This window comes from Apteryx mantelli, chromosome 8, assembly GCF_036417845.1.
Source record: "Apteryx mantelli isolate bAptMan1 chromosome 8, bAptMan1.hap1, whole genome shotgun sequence".
NCBI lineage: Eukaryota > Metazoa > Chordata > Aves > Apterygiformes > Apterygidae > Apteryx > Apteryx mantelli.
Window position 1 is genome coordinate 22,993,463 of NC_089985.1, and position 18,928 is coordinate 23,012,390.

Genomic DNA, 18,928 nt, shown 5'->3' on the forward strand with positions numbered 1-18,928 from the left:
CCTCAAACTTCACATTAAATATATCCGAGAATCCATTTTCCATAGGACACCTAAATATAATGCACTGATCCCTAACAATGTCACCCCTGGATCCATCCCTGTTTATTACACAGAATCCAGCAAAAACATGAGCTTTTTAAAAGTTCTTTTACCTAACTCTAAAACTAAGCCTCCTTGTATAGTGTATAACCAGTACCTCTAGCAAAACTGAACACAAAGCATTGACCAGTGTTGGAACCAACACTCTACTTCCTTCTGTTAACTGTGGAGGATCCATCAAAAAGTCCTAAGCCTCTTTCCCTGATTCCTAATCACAGCTTTCGTTATATTTTAAGAACATTTCCTAAAGCAAAACTGAACATAAAATATTGGTCCCAGTGGAATTGGTATCTCTTGTTATCTCTATAAGTCTTGAAGAATGCAACAATAACCCAGGCTCTACAAGTCTTTTACCAAACCCTAACCCTAATTTTATTTAAATCTAGTTATACCAACACCCAAACAAAACTGTAGGTTTTAGTTCTTGAAGATGCTAGCTGTCTGCAGACCTTGCAGAGTCCCAAGACAATTTAGGCTCTTGAAACTTCTTTCCATAATCCTAACCACATCCCTAAACATGATTCCATTTATAACTATGTGACTAGTATCTGAAATACACGGCACTAATTTCTGTTAACAGCAGCCCTTTTCCTTCCCTTGTGGACGCTACAGCTTTCAGCAATAACCTAATCCTCTCCACCTTTATTTTCCCTAGTTCTAGCCCATGGATTTTTATGAGAGTTAACTTTTTTCCTTAAATCTCATATAAATTCACCAGGACTGTGGCTGTAGTTCACTATTGCATGCATCAGGAATTTCCTTCATTGATGAAGAGTGGGACAAAGAAGCCAAAGGAGAAAATTGGTTGCTCTGTAACATGAAAACAGAGTCCTTATGGGTATGGAGGTTTCATGACGAGGAAGGGGAGCTATGACCCCCATTAACATTGTCTAAACCAGCATGCATGGTCTGGGTTGTGTGAAGTGGTGCCACTTCCCTGTTTATGGCGTGCTTGTTCCAGTGCTAAGATATTGGCTGGCAGAACTGTGCTACTGCAACTGTCTTGGTATAAATCCCCTCCATGAAAATCTCACTCCCCCCAAAGAGTCCTGTAGAAATTATTTCGCAGTGTGCTCTGTGTAGGCAAATGCTAGTACTTCAGTTAACTGCAGATTGCAGAGATGCATCATTTGACCTGGTATTCCCCATCAGTAATTATCTGTTAGCCTGACTGAAAGTCACCCAGGCAAGGCTGCTGTTTATTTCCTGACCACTGAGAATACTGCAGGGGCAGAAACCCCATCGGTGCAAAAGCTCTCTGAAGCCTGCAGCAGCAACACACAGTTCAGGGCTGACATGCAAACCCAGTGATGGCCTCTGCAGAGAGCCTGCTTAAATGAAGCAAGGGCATAACCATGGTAAACGTATACATTGTGCTGTGTGTGGCCTAGCACTGGGCTGCACGGGTTCACCAACAGGCAAACCCATTGTGTCCCAAACCTCCAAGCCATTGCACAAAACTATGATTTAGTTTCTACAGACCAGATTGCTCTTCAGGAAATTTTAGTGGAAAAAGTAAAGATTTTCAGTTTATTTTGGCAATGGCAAAAGGGTAGTTCTATAAGGCTCAGAAGTAGGAACCTAAAGGCTTTTTGCTCCTCTTAATTTTTAGCAGCTCTTAGCTTTTTTAAAGAATAAAGCCTATTTGGGCTTTTTAAAGTAAGCTCATTCAAAATTGCCATCTCAAAATTGGCACAAAATGTTTTCAGCTTTTTCACCTCCAAAATCTCTTCACCCCCAGTAGTATGCTCAGGGCAATGCTTTGCCAGGGAGCCTGTGCAAACAGAGAGTCCGGGGGAAGGACGGATGGAGAGAGCAGTGCCTTTCTCACTGTACACAGAGGGCCACCCACAGCAGCCTGCCCCATCACTGCCATTTTGGAGGTGGTACCATTCAAGGCAGTTCCAAGAAAATTCCCAAGTCATGGTTTGCATGAATTTCAGCAGTCTTGCTGGCAACATGCAGTGCTTTTAGTATGTCATTTGTATTTTTTTTTTGTCACTGGATCTTGGGAACATAAGACGACAATGACACTCCAAAATTGTTAGCAAGTGTTCTAAAATACTCTTTGTATGTTATAGTAAAACCATTATGGCAATTCACTGTGAAGACAGATGTATTTCCATGCCTCACTACATGTTCTGTAGCCTTCTGCAACCCTTAGAAAACTTCTTTGTAAAATGGGAATAACGTTTATCTCAGGGGAGGGTAGCAACAACTAGTTCATTAATATTTGGGTTGCTTGTGAAGTCCCTTAACACCATGTTATCAATGTTTAGACTGAGAACTTCCAATCCTATGTTTCATAAATGCATAAACTATTCTTCCATGCTTTTTCTTTTTGTTCTTGCCTTTCATCTTAACACTTCTCTTTTACCTAAATTTCATTCATTCCTCTCTTCTTGCTTGGGTAGCTTCATGATCACCTTAAACCGCTCCTTTCCCATCTTCATGGTGCTTGCTTGGATCTATTCAGTTTCCATGACTGTGAAGAGTATAGTGCTGGAGAAGGAAATGCGTCTGAAAGAGGCTATGAAGAACAGGGGCGTCACTAATGGAGTGATCTGGTGCGCTTGGTTCCTAGACAGCTTCATCACGATGACTGGGAGCACATTCCTCCTGACAGCACTGATTATGGTAAGGATTACCACAGGAACAACAGCAGAAATTCCCAAACTCGCTGTTGTGTTTGAGTGGTTGATACCAGTTTGCTGTCGAGAAACAATAGTAGCCATTCATAGGGAGATGGAAACAGCTGGTGGCCTGTTCTGATCACAGCACTTAGCAGGCACGTTCTTGTAAGCAGACCTCATGGCAGCATTAGCACTTGGCAGAGTCAGAAAGATAAATTCGGTAGTGATATTTATTGCGAGATCCTCCACAAAACAATACATCAGGCTGATTATATACTGTATTTCCTGTAGACAGAGGCAGATCTCCCAATAAATAAGAATTGTGGCTTTAAATAGAAATGATCATAGTATGAAGAATCCTAATCTTGTACTTCACCATGTTTGATCCATTTATTATATTCAGTGGTCACTTAAACTATGGCACTATTGCAAAGGAAAGAGACACTGCGAGGACAGAACACATCCCTCCCCGCCTGGGGGGGGGGGCGGGGAAATCCTGTCTATCCTGTGACTCAGAATTGCTGTAATTTTTTGTAACATCTTATGTCAGTTTGGATTTAGTCTTTAAGGCCCACCTTTCATCTCTTTTAGCTGAGAACCAGCTTCTCCAGGCAGCTATGTTGGTTATATTGTTATATAAATCTGTGACATTTTGATAGGAAAGAATGCTGTGGCATCTCTTCTAACATGGGGAACTGGTGTTGTTATAAATGCATAGCTGGGATTCAATCTGCTCCATCTAATCAACCTGCCCTGATGAGTTGTTCTAGCTCTTTGCAGTTCTGGTACCGTTTGGGTGGGTAGAGAAACTGTACTTTATTTGCTACACTGGTTTAATTAAAAATCAAGATGTAGTTAATACCAGTGAGGAATGTGCTTATACCTATAATTCCCTTCCCTTCCTCAGTTTCACTATGCCTGCGTGAGGCACCTTTGTGCAATATAAATACATTCTAATGAGAGGCTGTAGCATTACATGTTTGATTAAAAAAAAATCAGCTTCACAGGCCCGGTGGGATAGTACAAAAATGTTGTGAACTATTTATATAACATTGTTTTTTAGGAGTAAATAAATAATCAGCGGTGGTCCATGCTCTTTCTTCAATCTACAAAAGCTCTAAAGAAGAAAGGTCAATAAAAGTTCACCCAGTGGGTTATTTAGTACAAAAGAAGCTCTGGGAAACTGCAGTTGGTTTCCTCAGTTGTGATAGCCTCCTAAAATTTGATCATCATTTAGGTGCAGAAAATAATGCTTTATAATTTTTGTGTTTTTTTTTTTTTAAAGAATGCATTCTGTCAGGCTTCCTTACATCGTCTTTCCTGTGCATTGAACAAGGGGACTGAGGACAAGATATGAAGAGGTCAATGAAAATTTATTATGACAGTTCAGATATAGCTTTATTTGAAATGTATGAATTTCCATGCAGGCACATCTTGCTTGGAACCATTTGCACATTAAGACAGGAACAGAATGTCTGTTTTCAATCAGTTATGAACTAAATTCAGTCATCAAATATGAATATGAGCTGTGCAGCCTATGGTACTAACTTGAAATCATAAGCTGAGAGCAGGGATAAAGTCACATCAAGGCTTTATGTTTGTAATGCCCATAGGTGTTAAAACATTATTGCCTGGGGAAGTGTTAGAAACCATATTAGGTAGACTGGCTCATTACTCATTGCAGGATACACGTCAATGGTAATTCTGATGTTTTATGCTAGTTCAGAAAGTGGCAATACTTCTAAATGTATTTGTTTTCCATTTGCTTGCAGTGCGGCCAAGTGCTACAGTATAGCAGTCCACCTCTCTTCTTTCTTTTCCTACTGACGTTTACCACAGCCACCATAATGCAGTGTTTCTTGTTCAGCACCTTCTTCTCCAAAGCAAATCTGGCAGCTGCCTGCAGTGGAGTCATCTACTTCACCTTGTACCTGCCCCACATAGTCTGCTTTGTCTGGCAAGACCACATGACTGTTAATCTGAAGATCCTAGCAGTAAGCCTTTCTCTGATTATCTGGTGTGTCCTCCTCACTGTCTCTGCTCTGTCCATATATGAGTAACAAAGCACTGCACACCTCCTCCTCTCTGCTTTTTTGATTGAGAGATGTCATCTCTTGTCAAACAGAGATTGCAAGTGAATAAGCCTTCAGCAAGCCTAGTCACCAAGAGATGTTTTCATGGCTTTTAGAAAATACCACAAAACGTATTTTATATTTTGAATGTTAGGAAATCAGCATAACACTCAAAGTTTAAAACATTTACTATAAGGCAAAACTAATTTAACTTCTAGTATGTTTAATAAATACAAAGGGAAGTCAGAAAATGGGGACAATTGTTTTCCTCATATCCTATACCCCAGTTAGTAGGGTAATTTCCAAGGATGAGAAGACCCCAGGCTCACACTCCTCCTTTGCCTGAATTTTGAGTGAGGATCTGAACCCAGGTGCTGTAGCTCTGACAAATATTTTCTGTCTAACGAGCTGTAGGCCATTTCTCGTGCAATACTTCCTTGTTGGTTCTTTCTTCCATTATATATATAAAATATTTAACTGTTCACTGGAGCTGGAAACTTCTTGCTCTGTTTTGCAATGAAACTGTGAACTTACAGAATCATTCATGCTGATTTTCTGTGGCCCAATGAATCAGACACTTGCAGGGGTTTGAAAGATCCATCTCTACTGAGCATTCTAACAACCTAGGTAAAAGAAGTGCGGTCTTCTCTTGCATTAGGAAATCCAGTGTAAAAAGAAAAAGAGAAAACAGTTACTCTAACAGCTGTAATTAAGTGTAAATATGGCTGTGAATCAGCTTTCTAACTGCACATATATAGCATATAACATTTCTCGTTCTACAGATAAAGGCAATAAAATGCAAAACTTGATCCTGTCATTAAGTCAGGAAATGAATAAGGTTGGCATTTGACAGGTCCTGATTTGGGAGGAAATGTGGAGACTGCCGTGCAGTCTGAGCAGGAAGAAGGGTTTGATTCTCTTCTCACTCTAAAGGAGGAGGAAGTCAGAGGTATAAAACAATGTGAGAAAGGATATTTGTTGACCAGAAATTCTGAATGTTTTCCTCTGTTCCTGGTATGTTTGGTCTTATATTTGTTGTTCAAGGGTTAGTCTCTGAAGAAGAGCTAACTACAAGGTGTGTAGGGAGGGTTGTGCACTTGGGGGGGGGGGGCTGAAGAAAACATGAAATTTTTTAGAGAAAAGTAAAGTAATTGTACAATGAATGATTGCTGAAAAACAAACACTTCTTTTAGCACATTATGATAGTACCTCACTGGGAGTTTCTGTCAGGATCTCTCTTGCCCCTCCTATTTTTCTACAGACTGATGTTCTTGGCCCTGCCTCAAACACTGAAGAAACATTTTATTCTTCCAGGACAGGCAAAGTGCATGCTACAAACTTCTAGACCCATCTTTAGCATTTGCAAAGCAGAAATATTAAAGGGAAAAAGAACAACCTCTGAAGCTTCGCTGACAGCCAAAGGAAATAGAGCCAAGGTTGAATTCAGTCTTTTATGGCTAAATGCAACTTAAAATTGTTATCGTTCAGAGGATTAGACATCTCAGTCCTATATATTATCAAGTTTCACAGTCCACTCCATAAAGGTCATCTTTTTTTGTACTTGCCGTACGAAATTTTCCTCTGTCTGATATCATGTCATTTTTCCTATATTCCAGAGCTTGCTTTCTCAAGTAGCTTTTGGTTTCGGCACAGAATATTTGTCACGCTATGAAGAGCAAGGTCTTGGTCTACAGTGGGGTAACATCAGAACCAGTCCCTTAGAAGGAGATGAATATAGTTTTCTATTTTCCATTAAAATGATGCTTTTTGATGCTTTTCTGTATGGAATACTTTCTTGGTACATTGAAAATGTTTTTCCAGGTATGTCAGTTTCTTCTTCATATAAAGTAGTGGTAACTGATGTAAGTCGTGTTAACCTAATCAGTGTCGGAGTATTTCTCTATCAGAAACAGGGTTTTTGACATTGTAGACTGTGATTCTGATCCAGCATGGCACCACTATTTTATTAAGGGTTTCCCTTTTTCTCTCTTTTTCTTTAGTCCTGAAAAGAATGGAAAGAAGAAGGAAGACAATTTCTGGTGCTGCTTTAAAAATTAAATAAAAATAAATAAATTGACAAAAAAAATAAATTGACAAAAATATAATTTTAAAAAAGCCAGTTTGCGTATATATTTGTGTACAACCTTTGAGAAGTTTCAGTCATTTCTAGTGAGAACTTTTCATCCTCATCCAGACATTTTGAAAATACAAAAAAAAAGGCCCTAGTTCACAAATGTACTATGGCCACATTAGGTCAACTGTTTCTTAAAGGATGGTACTATTTCCTGAGACATATAGTGTGTCCTAGGTGACTGAAAAAGTTCCCATGTGGATTCCTTTAATTTCTTAAAGAGAATCCTGGTTCTAGAGTTGAGTTCACAAAAGGATTTTCTTTGTTACCAATTACAAAATCTGGGAGCTTTCTTTGTGAGAAAATGGTTTGTCTCGCTATAGCTCAAATGGTTATCTTGTCTCTTATTGACTATGGTTATAGTGTAATACTAAACACTGACTGATCTGCTGTAGAAGCGAGGAAGCTTTCTTTTCATTAATTTCCTACTCCCACATGTGAATTGCAGCTCCAGAGTGTATTTCTTGGCAGATGGCTATCTGCAAGATCCTTTTTTTTTTTTGCTTGAGTGGTTACTCAGAATTTGAGATCTTGCAGATTTTCTCAACTATGAAAGAAAATTGATGGACTAAGTATGCCCATATCACTTAGGATAGTTAATCCAAATTAAGAAAAGGTATGGATTTATTAAATTGTTTTAGATCTCTTAGGATATTTTCTTTCAGAATGAAAGTGCAGCCTTAAGTCTGCTTTGTTTGTTTCCATTCCAAAGTGAACTATGCAACACCAAATTAATGCCTTTTTCAGTTTTTAAGAAATTTGTCCTCACAGAAAAGTTTAATGCAATGTAACATTTATTTTAAAAGTGAATTTGCAGTAACTTTCCTAAGAGTCCCTATTTGGACAAGCCCCTGTTGCAACCCTGTTTAGTTATAAAGAATGGACAGTGTCCTATTTCTACAAACACAGCAGGAATTAAACAACAGGAGAGAGATTCTTTGCTCACAGTTCCAAGTCTTTTTTTCAGCCAGCACTTTACACAAAAGTACTGTCTCCCAGGACTTAATTCAGTGACTTCAGTTGCTCCCAATATTTGCTCTGAGTGTCTCCTTGGCTTTTTTGCTCCTCTGTTTCTGTGGAGTTTCTCATAAAATCTCTCTCACGCACACACAGCTCTACCAAATCAATGCTGTAGTCTTTGAGCTTACTATATGAGTTCCCTTGATAATCCTTTGAATCCTTGAATCCTATGGTTCAGCTCCTGCTCAAGTTTTCTCTACATCCAGCCACCCTTAGGCAGACTGGTCCTTTTGCTGTTTAAGCATTCTGCTCCATAATGGAGTTCAGCAGTTGTTTTAGCCACCAGCTTCAAAGGGATGTAATCCAATCCATAACAAGTGCAAGGCAAACTGCTTATGGATGCAGACAGAGTGTTTGCGTGCATTAATGGGAGTACAGTTGCTTAATGTACAGGATATTTTTGGTAAGTCAGAAATAAACAGACACCTTCATAAACAGTGTCATAAACTAGCCACCCCACCAGTTGGCATCACAAATTCCCTTTGCTTATTTTGAATAAGTAACAGAAGACCAAGGACATCAGGACTCACAAAGGTGCCAGTTTTAAACGTAGCAGCTCAGATCCCTACATTCTATAAATCAATATATTCCAAGAAAGCAGTGTTGACTTGCACTAGCTCTGAATCTGGCCCAACAGGAACTGATGATGCTATTGTACTTTCTCTTTTTGAAACAGAATTAACCTGTGACCAGTAGACCCCATTTCTGTTTAAGAAAAGGATTATTCTGCCATTTTTCCTGGAAAAAGCTGTGTGTTGAAATATCAGCTAGAGTCTTTTTTCTGTTTAGTTGCTTATTGCCAGTTGTGAAGTCAGGCCCAGTGCAATAAGTATAAATACAATAAGCTTTTCACTCATGGAGACTCTCAAGTGTTAAGTGGGACATGAAAGGAAATCACTGAGTGAAACTGGGATCCCATCTTAAGCAATCAGGATCTTTCTTGGCAGTTACTGCCTGGTTGGTAAGCATTCAAATTGTCCTCAGGTAGCGGGTAGCTTAATTAGACCACATTTTTCTTGAGAAAACTTAAGACCAATCAGACTGCACATTTTGTGTTTATTTTACTCTTGTCCAAGAAAAAAATCACAAATAAAATCTGTTCTGCCAGGATCTTGGTGGGTGTTTTGACCTTCCCATATGCAATGCTATGACTGCTGATGCAACTGCAAGTGTTTGATTATAGCTCAGGCTTTGCATAGATGAATCTGTGCCACCTGAGGAATGTGGTTATGAAGTACACTTTACCTACTTATTTTTGTTTTAGGGGACTATGGGCTACCACAGCCTTGGTATTTCCCTCTGCAGGAATCTTACTGGCTTGGCTCTGGACACCCAAAAGCTGAGAAAACAGCAAATGCTAGTGGTGAGTTCTTTCAAAACTTTGGTATTCAGAACAGCTTCAAAATCACTGGGCTGCTTAGAGGTGGCTGCATGGCATTTCCATTATATGAGCTGCTGACAAGATTAGAGATAGCCGTACACTGTGAATCTTGGCAGGTGCCTTTGAACTTGGAGTGGTCTGCTCTTATTAGAGTTATTAGAGTTGAGTCACTGTGCATCTGAGGGCCCCTAAAGCAAGGGTTAACAAGCAGCATCAAAGCCCTCACTCTCTAACCAACACATCTAGAGACATTCAAGGAGTTCTCATTGCCCAACACAGCATTTGAGTGAAATGAGTGATACTGATCTTGTATATGCGAGGGCTCCCCCATACTTCTAAATGTGATTCTCTTCTACCTAGCTTGACACTAATTTAACTCTGTTTCCTTTGGGTTTTTACAATGGTAGGCAAGATCTAAATTGACACCACCCTTGCACCAACTTCAGTGAGTGCCAAAGTCCTGCTTTTGCAGAATTTTTCTGTGCATTGATGTTGGAGTAATTAAGAACAACATTTGGGTGATTTTATTTGAATAGCAATTAAACTGAATGATGATTAATGTCTGGAATAGATGCTTTCTGAAGGTGGTGTTTTGGAACCTGTCTTACATTTACAAGGTAACAGTGAAACCAATCAAAATGACAGATGAATGTGAGTCTTTTCATTACCATTCCTTATCTTTCTTCAGCTCTGGCAGACCACTGTCAAGGCAGTCTCATCTCAGGATGATACTTATAGACTAGCAGGGAGTTAATCCTCTGTAAACATGCTGATATTACATCCACTGCTAACATATTTTGATCAGAAAGGAGGAGGCTGTAACATTGTTTTCTTTGCAAAGGTTTTGCATTTTGGTGCATTCTAAGGGAATGAGCAGCTTTCCCTTTAGACTTGCTCTAACGGTATTCAAAATAGTAAAGGCTTTTCTAGATATTATGGACTCTGTTACCTACATCTGTTTTACTTCTGCTTTACTTCTGCTGCCCACCAGATTAGAACTTGATTGTGTAGGAAGGAGGAGAGAGACAAAGGAGGACTTGGAGCATGTTTACAGATGAATGGAAAAACTTCCAAAGACCCAAATAAGATGTCAGCCACTACATCTCATTGACTTTCCAAGGAATTTGGGTAGATCCTACACCAGAGCTCCTTTGAATATCTCGAAGTTGGAGAACAGAATTACTTACAGGGTTTTAACATTTTCTAGTTACTTAGGATAACACTAAACTTTAGCAGGAAAAGATTTCCATTTTTTGATTGCACTTAATGCCTCACATGTTCTGTGTGCTCTTTAATGTATTTCCAATACAAGGGGGCACAAAATTTCTTAGTACTCAAACTAAAGGACATGAGAAGGCTTGTAAACCCCCCCAAAATTCAGTTGCTCACATAGGTCAGCAACAGAAAAACTAATGGCTTCTGTTTTAATGTCAAGTTTTTATATTATGAGCTTTTATTAGCATTTTTTAGATTGGTTAGATAAAACATTTTGCCTAAGTCAAGCCTGGAGTTCATTCTGTAGGTGATGTTATATCAGATAGCTGAGCTGATCTAATAGTTCACTGTCGAGAAAAATGGGGAGATTTTGCAATACCTTCCTCAGCTCCCATCTTAGCTCTGTTGTCCCATCCCCACCCTTCCACTAGCTTTGGCATTTATCAGAACTTTCAGTGAGCTGATTCAGCTCACAAACCAAGCAGAAAACTATCCACTACTTTGCTTTATTATTTTTCTGTCAGATTTGAGAGTTGAATTAATGCACAGAAGTTTCTGAAGACCTCCAGAGCTGGCACAAAGCAGGTGGTAGAAGCAGGCCGGCATGGGAAGATGGGTGGGAAGGCCACAGGGCCCCTATCTTTCAGCAGAAGTAACCTTTCATATCACCTCCAGCTGCCTCATGTAACTTCACTGAGAGCGGCAGTTTATTTTTCTGGGCTGAAAAAAGTTTTGAAGCTTTGCTGATATGAATGATGAATTACAAGCTCTAGTGGTGCTAGGAACCCTAAGTTTCTCGTATCTGCAAGAAATGGAATATTTTATATGGACATACACAAATCCATGGATGCTGAAGGAGCTGGTCAATGTCATTGTGAGGCCACTCTCCTCTTTGAAAGGTCCTGGTGACTGGGGGAGGTTCCTGAAGACTGAAAAAAGGCAAATGTCACACCCGTCTTCAAGCAGGGCAGGAAGAAGAATCTGGGGAACTACAAGCTGGTCAGCCCAACCTCAGTCCCTAGTAAGACTGTGAAGCAAATCCTTCTGGAAGCAATTTCCAAGCATGTGAAGAACAAGATGGTTGGAAACAGCCAACATGGATTTACCAAGAACAAATTGTGCCTAACCAATCTGATTGTTTTCTGTGGTGAAATGACTGGCTCACTGGACAAGAGGAGAGGAGCGGATGTTATTTAATTTGACTTTAGCAAGCCCTTTAGCATATATTCCTATAGTATTCTGATAGTCAAATTGGTGAGATACAAGCTGGATAAATGGAGGATAAGGTGGGTAGAAAATAGAATGGACTGCTGGGCCTGAAGAATTGTGATCAGCAGTGCAAAGTCCAACTGGAGGCCAGTTATTAGTAGCATCCTTCAGGGATTGACACTGGGGTCAATACTGTTTAATGCCTTTATTAGCAATCTGGATGATGGGGTAGAGTGCACTTGCAACAAGTTTGTGGAAGATACCAAATTTGAGGGAACACTGGAGTATAGGGTAGGTATTCAGAGGGACCTTGACAGGCTGGAGAAATGGATTGACAGGAACCTCATGAAGTTCAAAAACGCAAATGCATAGTACTGTATTTAGGATGGAATAACCCCACATGACAGTACAGGCTGGACACCAATTGGCTGGCAAGCAGCTTTGTAGAAAAGGCCTGGTGGACAACATGTTGAACATGAGCCATCAGCAAAATTTGCCCTTGCAGCAAAGAAGGCCATCTACATCCTGAGCTGTATCAGCAAGAGTGTAGTGAGTGGTTCAAGAGAAGTGATTATTCCCCTCTGGTCAGATCTGTGAGACTGCATCTGGAGTATTGTGTTATCCAGTTTGCGTCTCTCCAGTGCAAGGAAGACATTGACTTACTGGAGGGAACTCAGTGAAGAGCCACCAAGATGATTAGGAAGCTGGAGCGTTTGGCATATGAGGACATCCTGAGAGAGCTGTATCTGCCCAGCCTTAAGAAGAGAAGGCTAAGTGGAGTTATTATTGCTGGTTATACCTACCTGATGGAGAAGATGGAGACATAATTCATAGGGGTGCCCAGTGGAAGGATGAGAAGCAGTGGATGTAAGCTGGAAAACAGATTCAAAATAAGAAAAAAAATTCTGCACTGTAAAGGTAGTCAAACACTGGAACAGGTTGACCAAAGAGGTTGTGATATCTATATCCTTGGAGATAGTCAGAACTTGATTGGACAAGGCAAACAAACTTAAAGCAGCCTGTTTTAAGCTGGCCGTATTCTTGAGGATTGAACTGGAGACCTTCAGAAGTCCCTTCCAGTCTAAATTATTCTATGATTATCTTAGCTAGCCTCAGAGCATGCTGAAACTCATTAATAAGAATTTGATCTGTCTTATTTCAATGTTTCTTCTGCAAAACATCTCCTTGAGTTTTCTCAGGCAGGGAGAGTTAGAAAGATCACTTCTATCTGATGAATTCCTTTGTAGGAGGCACATGATACCTACCTAGTGGAAGCACTAGGACTCTTCAATACCTCAGCTTACATGAACAGCTGTAGAACTTTTCTCAACTTGTATCTTTCCTTCAAGTAACACAAAGCATTTTCTTCATTTATCGTGACTGTTTAATGTGTTGGGAAGAAAACAGGACATAAAAATGTCAGATAAATTTAAATGCAAGGCTGAAAATAAAATTAAGCTGGTTAATTATCCTGGTACTTTTAAAAATGTAGTTCTATCAGTGCACTTCTGTAGCCCCCATTTTGTCAGTTTTAGGACTAGGCAAACTTGTTTTGTTGCTATTTGTTCACCAGGGAATTTCATAAGGTTTTATGAGTTAAAATTTCTGATAGCAGAAAGTTATGGTGAAATTCCACAACAAAATTAAGTCCTAGGCCATCTGATAACTTACAATGTGCTAGTTGCATTCTAGGGTACGAGCTTGCATCTGTTATGTAAACTGTTCCTTTAGTGGCTCCCTCTTCTTACAACACTCTTCTCCCTGCTTCAAGCCTGTCCTCATTAGTGATTTTGTGTGACTATTTTCCTTCTTGGCAGCAAAATCTAAAACCAAGCTGGGAAGATAGAAATTCTTGCACAAAAGTTGACACCAACTCATTTACTCTAGTCTGGAGCTAGTCTCTTAACCTGAGTAGCCATTTGCTTTTCGCTTAAGTTTCATTTGGATTTTTTCCTCTCTCTCCCTGTCGGGCTGGGAAATACTTCTATGGCCTTTCTGTCAGTGTGGTGAAAAACATAGTCTGGAGCTGTATGGACAAAATGTAATATATAAAAAAATGTACCTGGTATTAGTAAGGCGCCTCTACTCTGGGCCTATAATTGCAAATTTGTTAGTCCTCTTTCCTAAATATCCCTTCCTAAGAATTAGATTTTAAACTAGAAGGCCTCAAGTACTATGTTCCTAACCTGAGTAAAACGCTTTGATTAATGCTCTTGGAGAGTTAGGGCTACCTCCTTTTTCCCAAAGCAGCTCTAGAGATAAGGGGAAATTAAATTTTGTTTGGTTAAATGTTGGTTACTTTTGGTTTATATAGAAAAAAGTCCAAAATCAGAAGGCTGTGTGGACCAGAAGGCCATGGAAGGAGAAAAAAATGAAAGCAGAACAGAGAAATCTGAAGAACCTGAAAAGCCAGAAGCAAAGAGTGGCAGCCAGGGGCAGAAGGATGGTAAAAACAAACAATGTAAACACAAACGAAAAAAACAACCCGGTGAGCAGGGGAAGCCTAAAGCAGGTGTCCAGGACAAAGATGAAATGAATAGTAAGGAGAGAGAGCAACCTGAGTACTTCTCAGATATTATACTCATTGTGCTTTGTAACAACCTGGATGTAGGAATGATTGCAGAAGAACTATAAGAACTTAGTAGGCTGCAGGCATTAGCCTTAGTTTCTCCATAAAAGTGTGGAGTAGTATCATACTCTCCTGGCAGTATCTCTCCTCTTGACACTGTAGTGTGGCAATGCTGTCCCTGCAGGATGCACTCGGTTGTCCCGCAGCTGGTGTTTCATTGCAGTTGAGCAGGGGATAGTCTGAATTTCGCTGGGGGTATGTGACTGCCAGAGCTAAGCTCAGGAGAGACACTGACTCCCCCAGCTACCCTCTTAAGTTCACAATTACGTTCACTTACATTCACAATCCCTCAGAATATTTTTAGCTATCACCCATTAAGAAAGTTGTCCTCCAGGAGTGCTCTGTAGCTTATTTTTTACAGTGAAAATGCAGGCTTTCTCTATAGCAAAATAGTGTTCTTGGTAGGAGAAGCCTCAGAGACATGTTCATTGACTTTCTAGGGTTAAATAGAGCCATGATTCAATACAAATACTTATGCTGAGAGGAATGTTATTCCCTCCTGTCCCCTTTTTTTGCTTATCTTCAGCATGTCTTGCATCTGTAGGGAAAGGCTGGTCTCAAAGGGATTTATCTGAAGTGTTCTGTGTGTCTGTCTGCAGCCTTTTCTGATGCTGACATTATACACCATCTAAGAATTGCTGAATGACCTGCCTTGTTTACAAGGGCCAACATCTTCTTTTGCGGGGAGCCAGAGGAGTTTTCTGCATGTGATACTCTGAGGAATGCGTGTGGATTCTGTAGCAAAAGCAGCTACAGACAGCTGTGGGCTCACTCTGACTCTTTCAAAAAGCTGGAGATAAAAGTAGGGTCATCAGAGCTCCTCACGTAGGCACTGAAAACATGCATTCAGGGTGAATGGAAGCAGGACAGGACTTCAAAAGAAACAAGACAGGCAGAGGGCAAAGGTTACTTTAGCCAATCTTCTCCTAGCACTGCCTTATCTTTGTGGTGGTGTGCTCATCAGCTCCCAAGTTCCAGCTGCTCCACAACCACGGAGGTAGGGATTTACCTGTCACTGCACAAAAAAAAGCTTGCCTTCTCTTTCAACCAGCCACAGAGGAACTGCAAGGCATGTGGGGAAGCCAAGAGTAGACCTGGTGTAACTTAAGGACCAAGTTACTAAAAAGGCTTCCCGTAAGAGCTGGCTCCAGTGAGTGGGATGGGAACTGGAGACTGGTTTTAAGGGCTTAACTCTAGGGCAGTCCAATGCTAGCACAGGGCAGAAACACTATAAATCTGTCCTAACTGCTTGCTATGCTTTAAGCAGAGCTTTCGTCAAAGCCCGCATCCATATCCCCCACAAATGCTGCCACCTCTGAAGAATGACCTGAATGGCCCAAAGCTGCATGGAAGGAATAGCATCAGAATAGAAACATGGATCACCACAAAAAAGGGAACTCACCCCTCTACCTGTGCCATGTGGGTATTAGGGGAAACTATCAGAGCATTTGCCTCAGAACTTGTCAATAAGCCTTGCAGGCAAATGAGAACTGAGCTCATGGTACATCTAAGAGCTGGGATGGTACCTCAGTTTCCCATATATGCAGAAGTATCTAGTCAGCTTCCATCTCAATTTTTGTGAATTCAGGGAAGTTTGTATTTGATCCACTGAGGTGCAAGGAAATCTAGATTGCTTCACAAAGCAAAAGAAAGGTCTGTTACAAGCATCATTTCATTTAAAATAAAGCTGTCCAATCTAGTCCAGTGATTTCAGCTGCACTGTGGTATGTGCAGCTCTCTCATATGCAGCATATTTGGGACTTTTTCCCTGGCATTGTTTATAATGACAGAGTCATACCAGCCACTGATGGAGGTGGGGCTGTTTTCACCCAGATGGTATTGACTGCTCTCCACACCGGCCTGCTGGGTGCTGAACAATTAAGTAAACTGCATTTGCAAAACAAGCCACCCTACAAAGCCTTAAGCATTTTTTATAAACAAAAGTGGTCAGGGTCTTTAGTTTAAATTTCTCAGCTCCCATAATTCACATTGCCCAAGGGCTTCATTTAGTTCAAAGGAAGTTTGTTTTGTCTAGAAGCTGATGCAATAAAACATCCTGATGGTGATATTTAAAATAATGCATTTTTAATCCTGAGAGAAAGCCATTCCATGTAGAGCTCATGCTAGATACTGCCTAAGTCTTGAGCTGGCCTCAGCAAGGGAGTAAATTTCACCTACTAGGATTAAAGACAAATGTTATTTTTTTAAAGTGTCATGTTAAAAGAATGCACAGCTGGGCAGATGATTTGAATGGCAGATTTCAGCACAGCTGGAAAGGCAACCTGCTGCTTATTTAATGTAATTTTTCAGCCTATCTAGTTATTTACAGAAAACAGTCCCAAAATAATCTTTCTGCTACACAATAAAAACAGAAAGCATGTTAGCTTCATCTGATCCAGTGGGTTAGCTCTCCACAGACCATTACAATTCTGAGTTCTGTTTCTTCTTTCATGGATAGCATGGTAAGTCTGAATAAATTGCTCTGCAGTTAGTAGTCTTGCCTCAGTTTGATACTGGTGTGACTGGAGAATCTGGCTCTGGCACATAATGCTGCATTTTACTGGGACTGCACCGTTGTCTCTGCCCTTAATAATGAGTCATCCTGAAAGCTAGAATCAAAACATGGCCTTTTATTCTTTTTTCATTCTTGATTTCTTGCCTTTCAAGTAAATACCTTCTTTGAGCCTGAGCCAACAGGATTGATTCCAGGAGTGTGCATTGAGAACCTGGTGAAGATTTTTGCAAGCAGGTCCAAGCCAGCAGTAGATGGGATGAATATTACTTTTTATGAGGGCCAGATCACAGCCTTCCTTGGTCACAATGGAGCAGGAAAGACAACCACCATGTAAGTCTGTATTTTAGGAGAAGCAAATCCAGGGCAGTGCCCTATTGCTCTGTCCTGAGGCCTGCTCTCTTCACTCTTTCCTTATCACTGTACCACCCCTGCAACTAGTTTGATACACAACATCAAGTTTTTTTCCAGACAGGGAAATGCTTCCCCTATGCAAAAAGAAGATATTCTGGACTAGCTAAAGCCCTATGAAGAAAGAAATGCATAACACTAGAAAGTGAAAGTATAAAGTTTAGAGAGGAGGAAGCAATTCTCTCCCCAAAAGCACATTTTCCATGGTCAAACTCCCAATAGGTGAAGTGGGAGGAGAATTTCTGGCTGAAAGAGCTGAAGATATGAAAGCCAGCACAATCTAGTCTTGATTTCTCTGGCTAACTGGCTTTGAGTCAGTCTTGGTTCTTGGCCTGTGTGCAGAGGAGTAGGTAATATAGCCCCAACTGGTGTAAGATGCTGTTTAGATAAAATGGTTACCTATATGCAAGTTCTACACCCAGACTTAAAGTGTTTCTTTAGTCCTACAACACTAGTCTCAGGAAGCCAAACTTTAGGAATATTTAGTTTTCTTTATATAAAACATGGAATGTTTTCTATCAAAAACTTTGTTTGACAAAGTAGGATTCATTGGTGAACAAAACTTTTCATGAGTGTGTAACAATTCCACTAAATATTGAAAGAACTGATGTTTGTCACTGTGATGTTTCCCAGTTGAACCGTTTCTAAACTGTTTAACCAGAACTTAAGTTTCTAAATTGAAAAAGACTTATTTGAAATGTACTTTATAATGTTTTTAAGTTGTTCTGCAGGAAATATGTTTGACCCAAAACAAAAAACATTGCAATCTGCTGAAATTTTTGTAAATTTGATTTTTTTTTATTCCACAAACAAAAAATTCTATTGCTTTGAAATTTTCAGAACTGAAAAATCCATTATTCATCCAACTCTAGTAACAGGTTCCGCTCATTTGCAAGATAATGTTCTGCCTCCTTCCATTTTATGGCAGATAAAGGTGTACGGCATGACTCAGTCAGCGCGGATGCAGATCTCAAACAATTCCTCTGTATCTTGGTCCCAGTGAGTTTAATTGTAGACTCTCTGGACAAAGGGTTGGGATAACATGCTTAACAAACTTCTCTGAAAAGTTTGCTTAGACCAGGCTGACTGAAACAGTTTTCTAATGCACGCCAGGACGATACAGACAGGTCATACCAAAAGTTACATATTAGCAGGGCAAGAGTAGTTTATACGTATGGTTTCCACTTGAGTTGTTTCATCAAGTCCCACAGTAAGAAGTCACTATGCTCCACCTAGTGGAATTATGCAAGGAATCTTCCTGATTTATCAGAGGTGAGTGGGAATTTGCTCATTTTATTTTCCCAGGTCGATACTGACAGGCCTGTTCCCACCGACCTCTGGAACTGTGCTGATTGGTGGCCTGGATATTCAAACTCACATGGACTCCATTCGGCAGAGATTAAGCATGTGCCCTCAGTACAACATCTTATTCAATCAGTAAGTATCACTCTATACTAGCTTTAAGAGCACGGGTCCTAGTCTGCATGCTTGGTATATCTCCAAAGCTTATGTTGTTTCTCTTGGTGTGCTGGCAGTGGATATATTGCAGAAGCCCTCTTCCAGCTCTTAATGTTCCCATAGGATAGGTGTTGTCCTACTCCAGCAGAATTTCTTAT

At 40.2% G+C, this 18,928-nt stretch overlaps 1 protein-coding gene across 1 annotated transcript in view; it reads left to right on the plus strand.

Moving 5' to 3' along the window:
- ABCA4 (ATP binding cassette subfamily A member 4) overlaps positions 1 to 18,928 on the plus strand; it is a 75,930-nt gene that overhangs the window by 29,152 nt on the left and 27,850 nt on the right. The window contains exons 14-20 of the mRNA XM_067300448.1: positions 2,514 to 2,736; positions 4,505 to 4,726; positions 6,421 to 6,625; positions 9,220 to 9,318; positions 14,075 to 14,299; positions 17,057 to 17,234; positions 18,618 to 18,749. Of these exons, the coding sequence (XP_067156549.1) occupies positions 2,514 to 2,736; positions 4,505 to 4,726; positions 6,421 to 6,625; positions 9,220 to 9,318; positions 14,075 to 14,299; positions 17,057 to 17,234; positions 18,618 to 18,749 (1,284 nt within the window). The remainder of the gene's footprint in view (positions 1 to 2,513; positions 2,737 to 4,504; positions 4,727 to 6,420; positions 6,626 to 9,219; positions 9,319 to 14,074; positions 14,300 to 17,056; positions 17,235 to 18,617; positions 18,750 to 18,928) is intronic.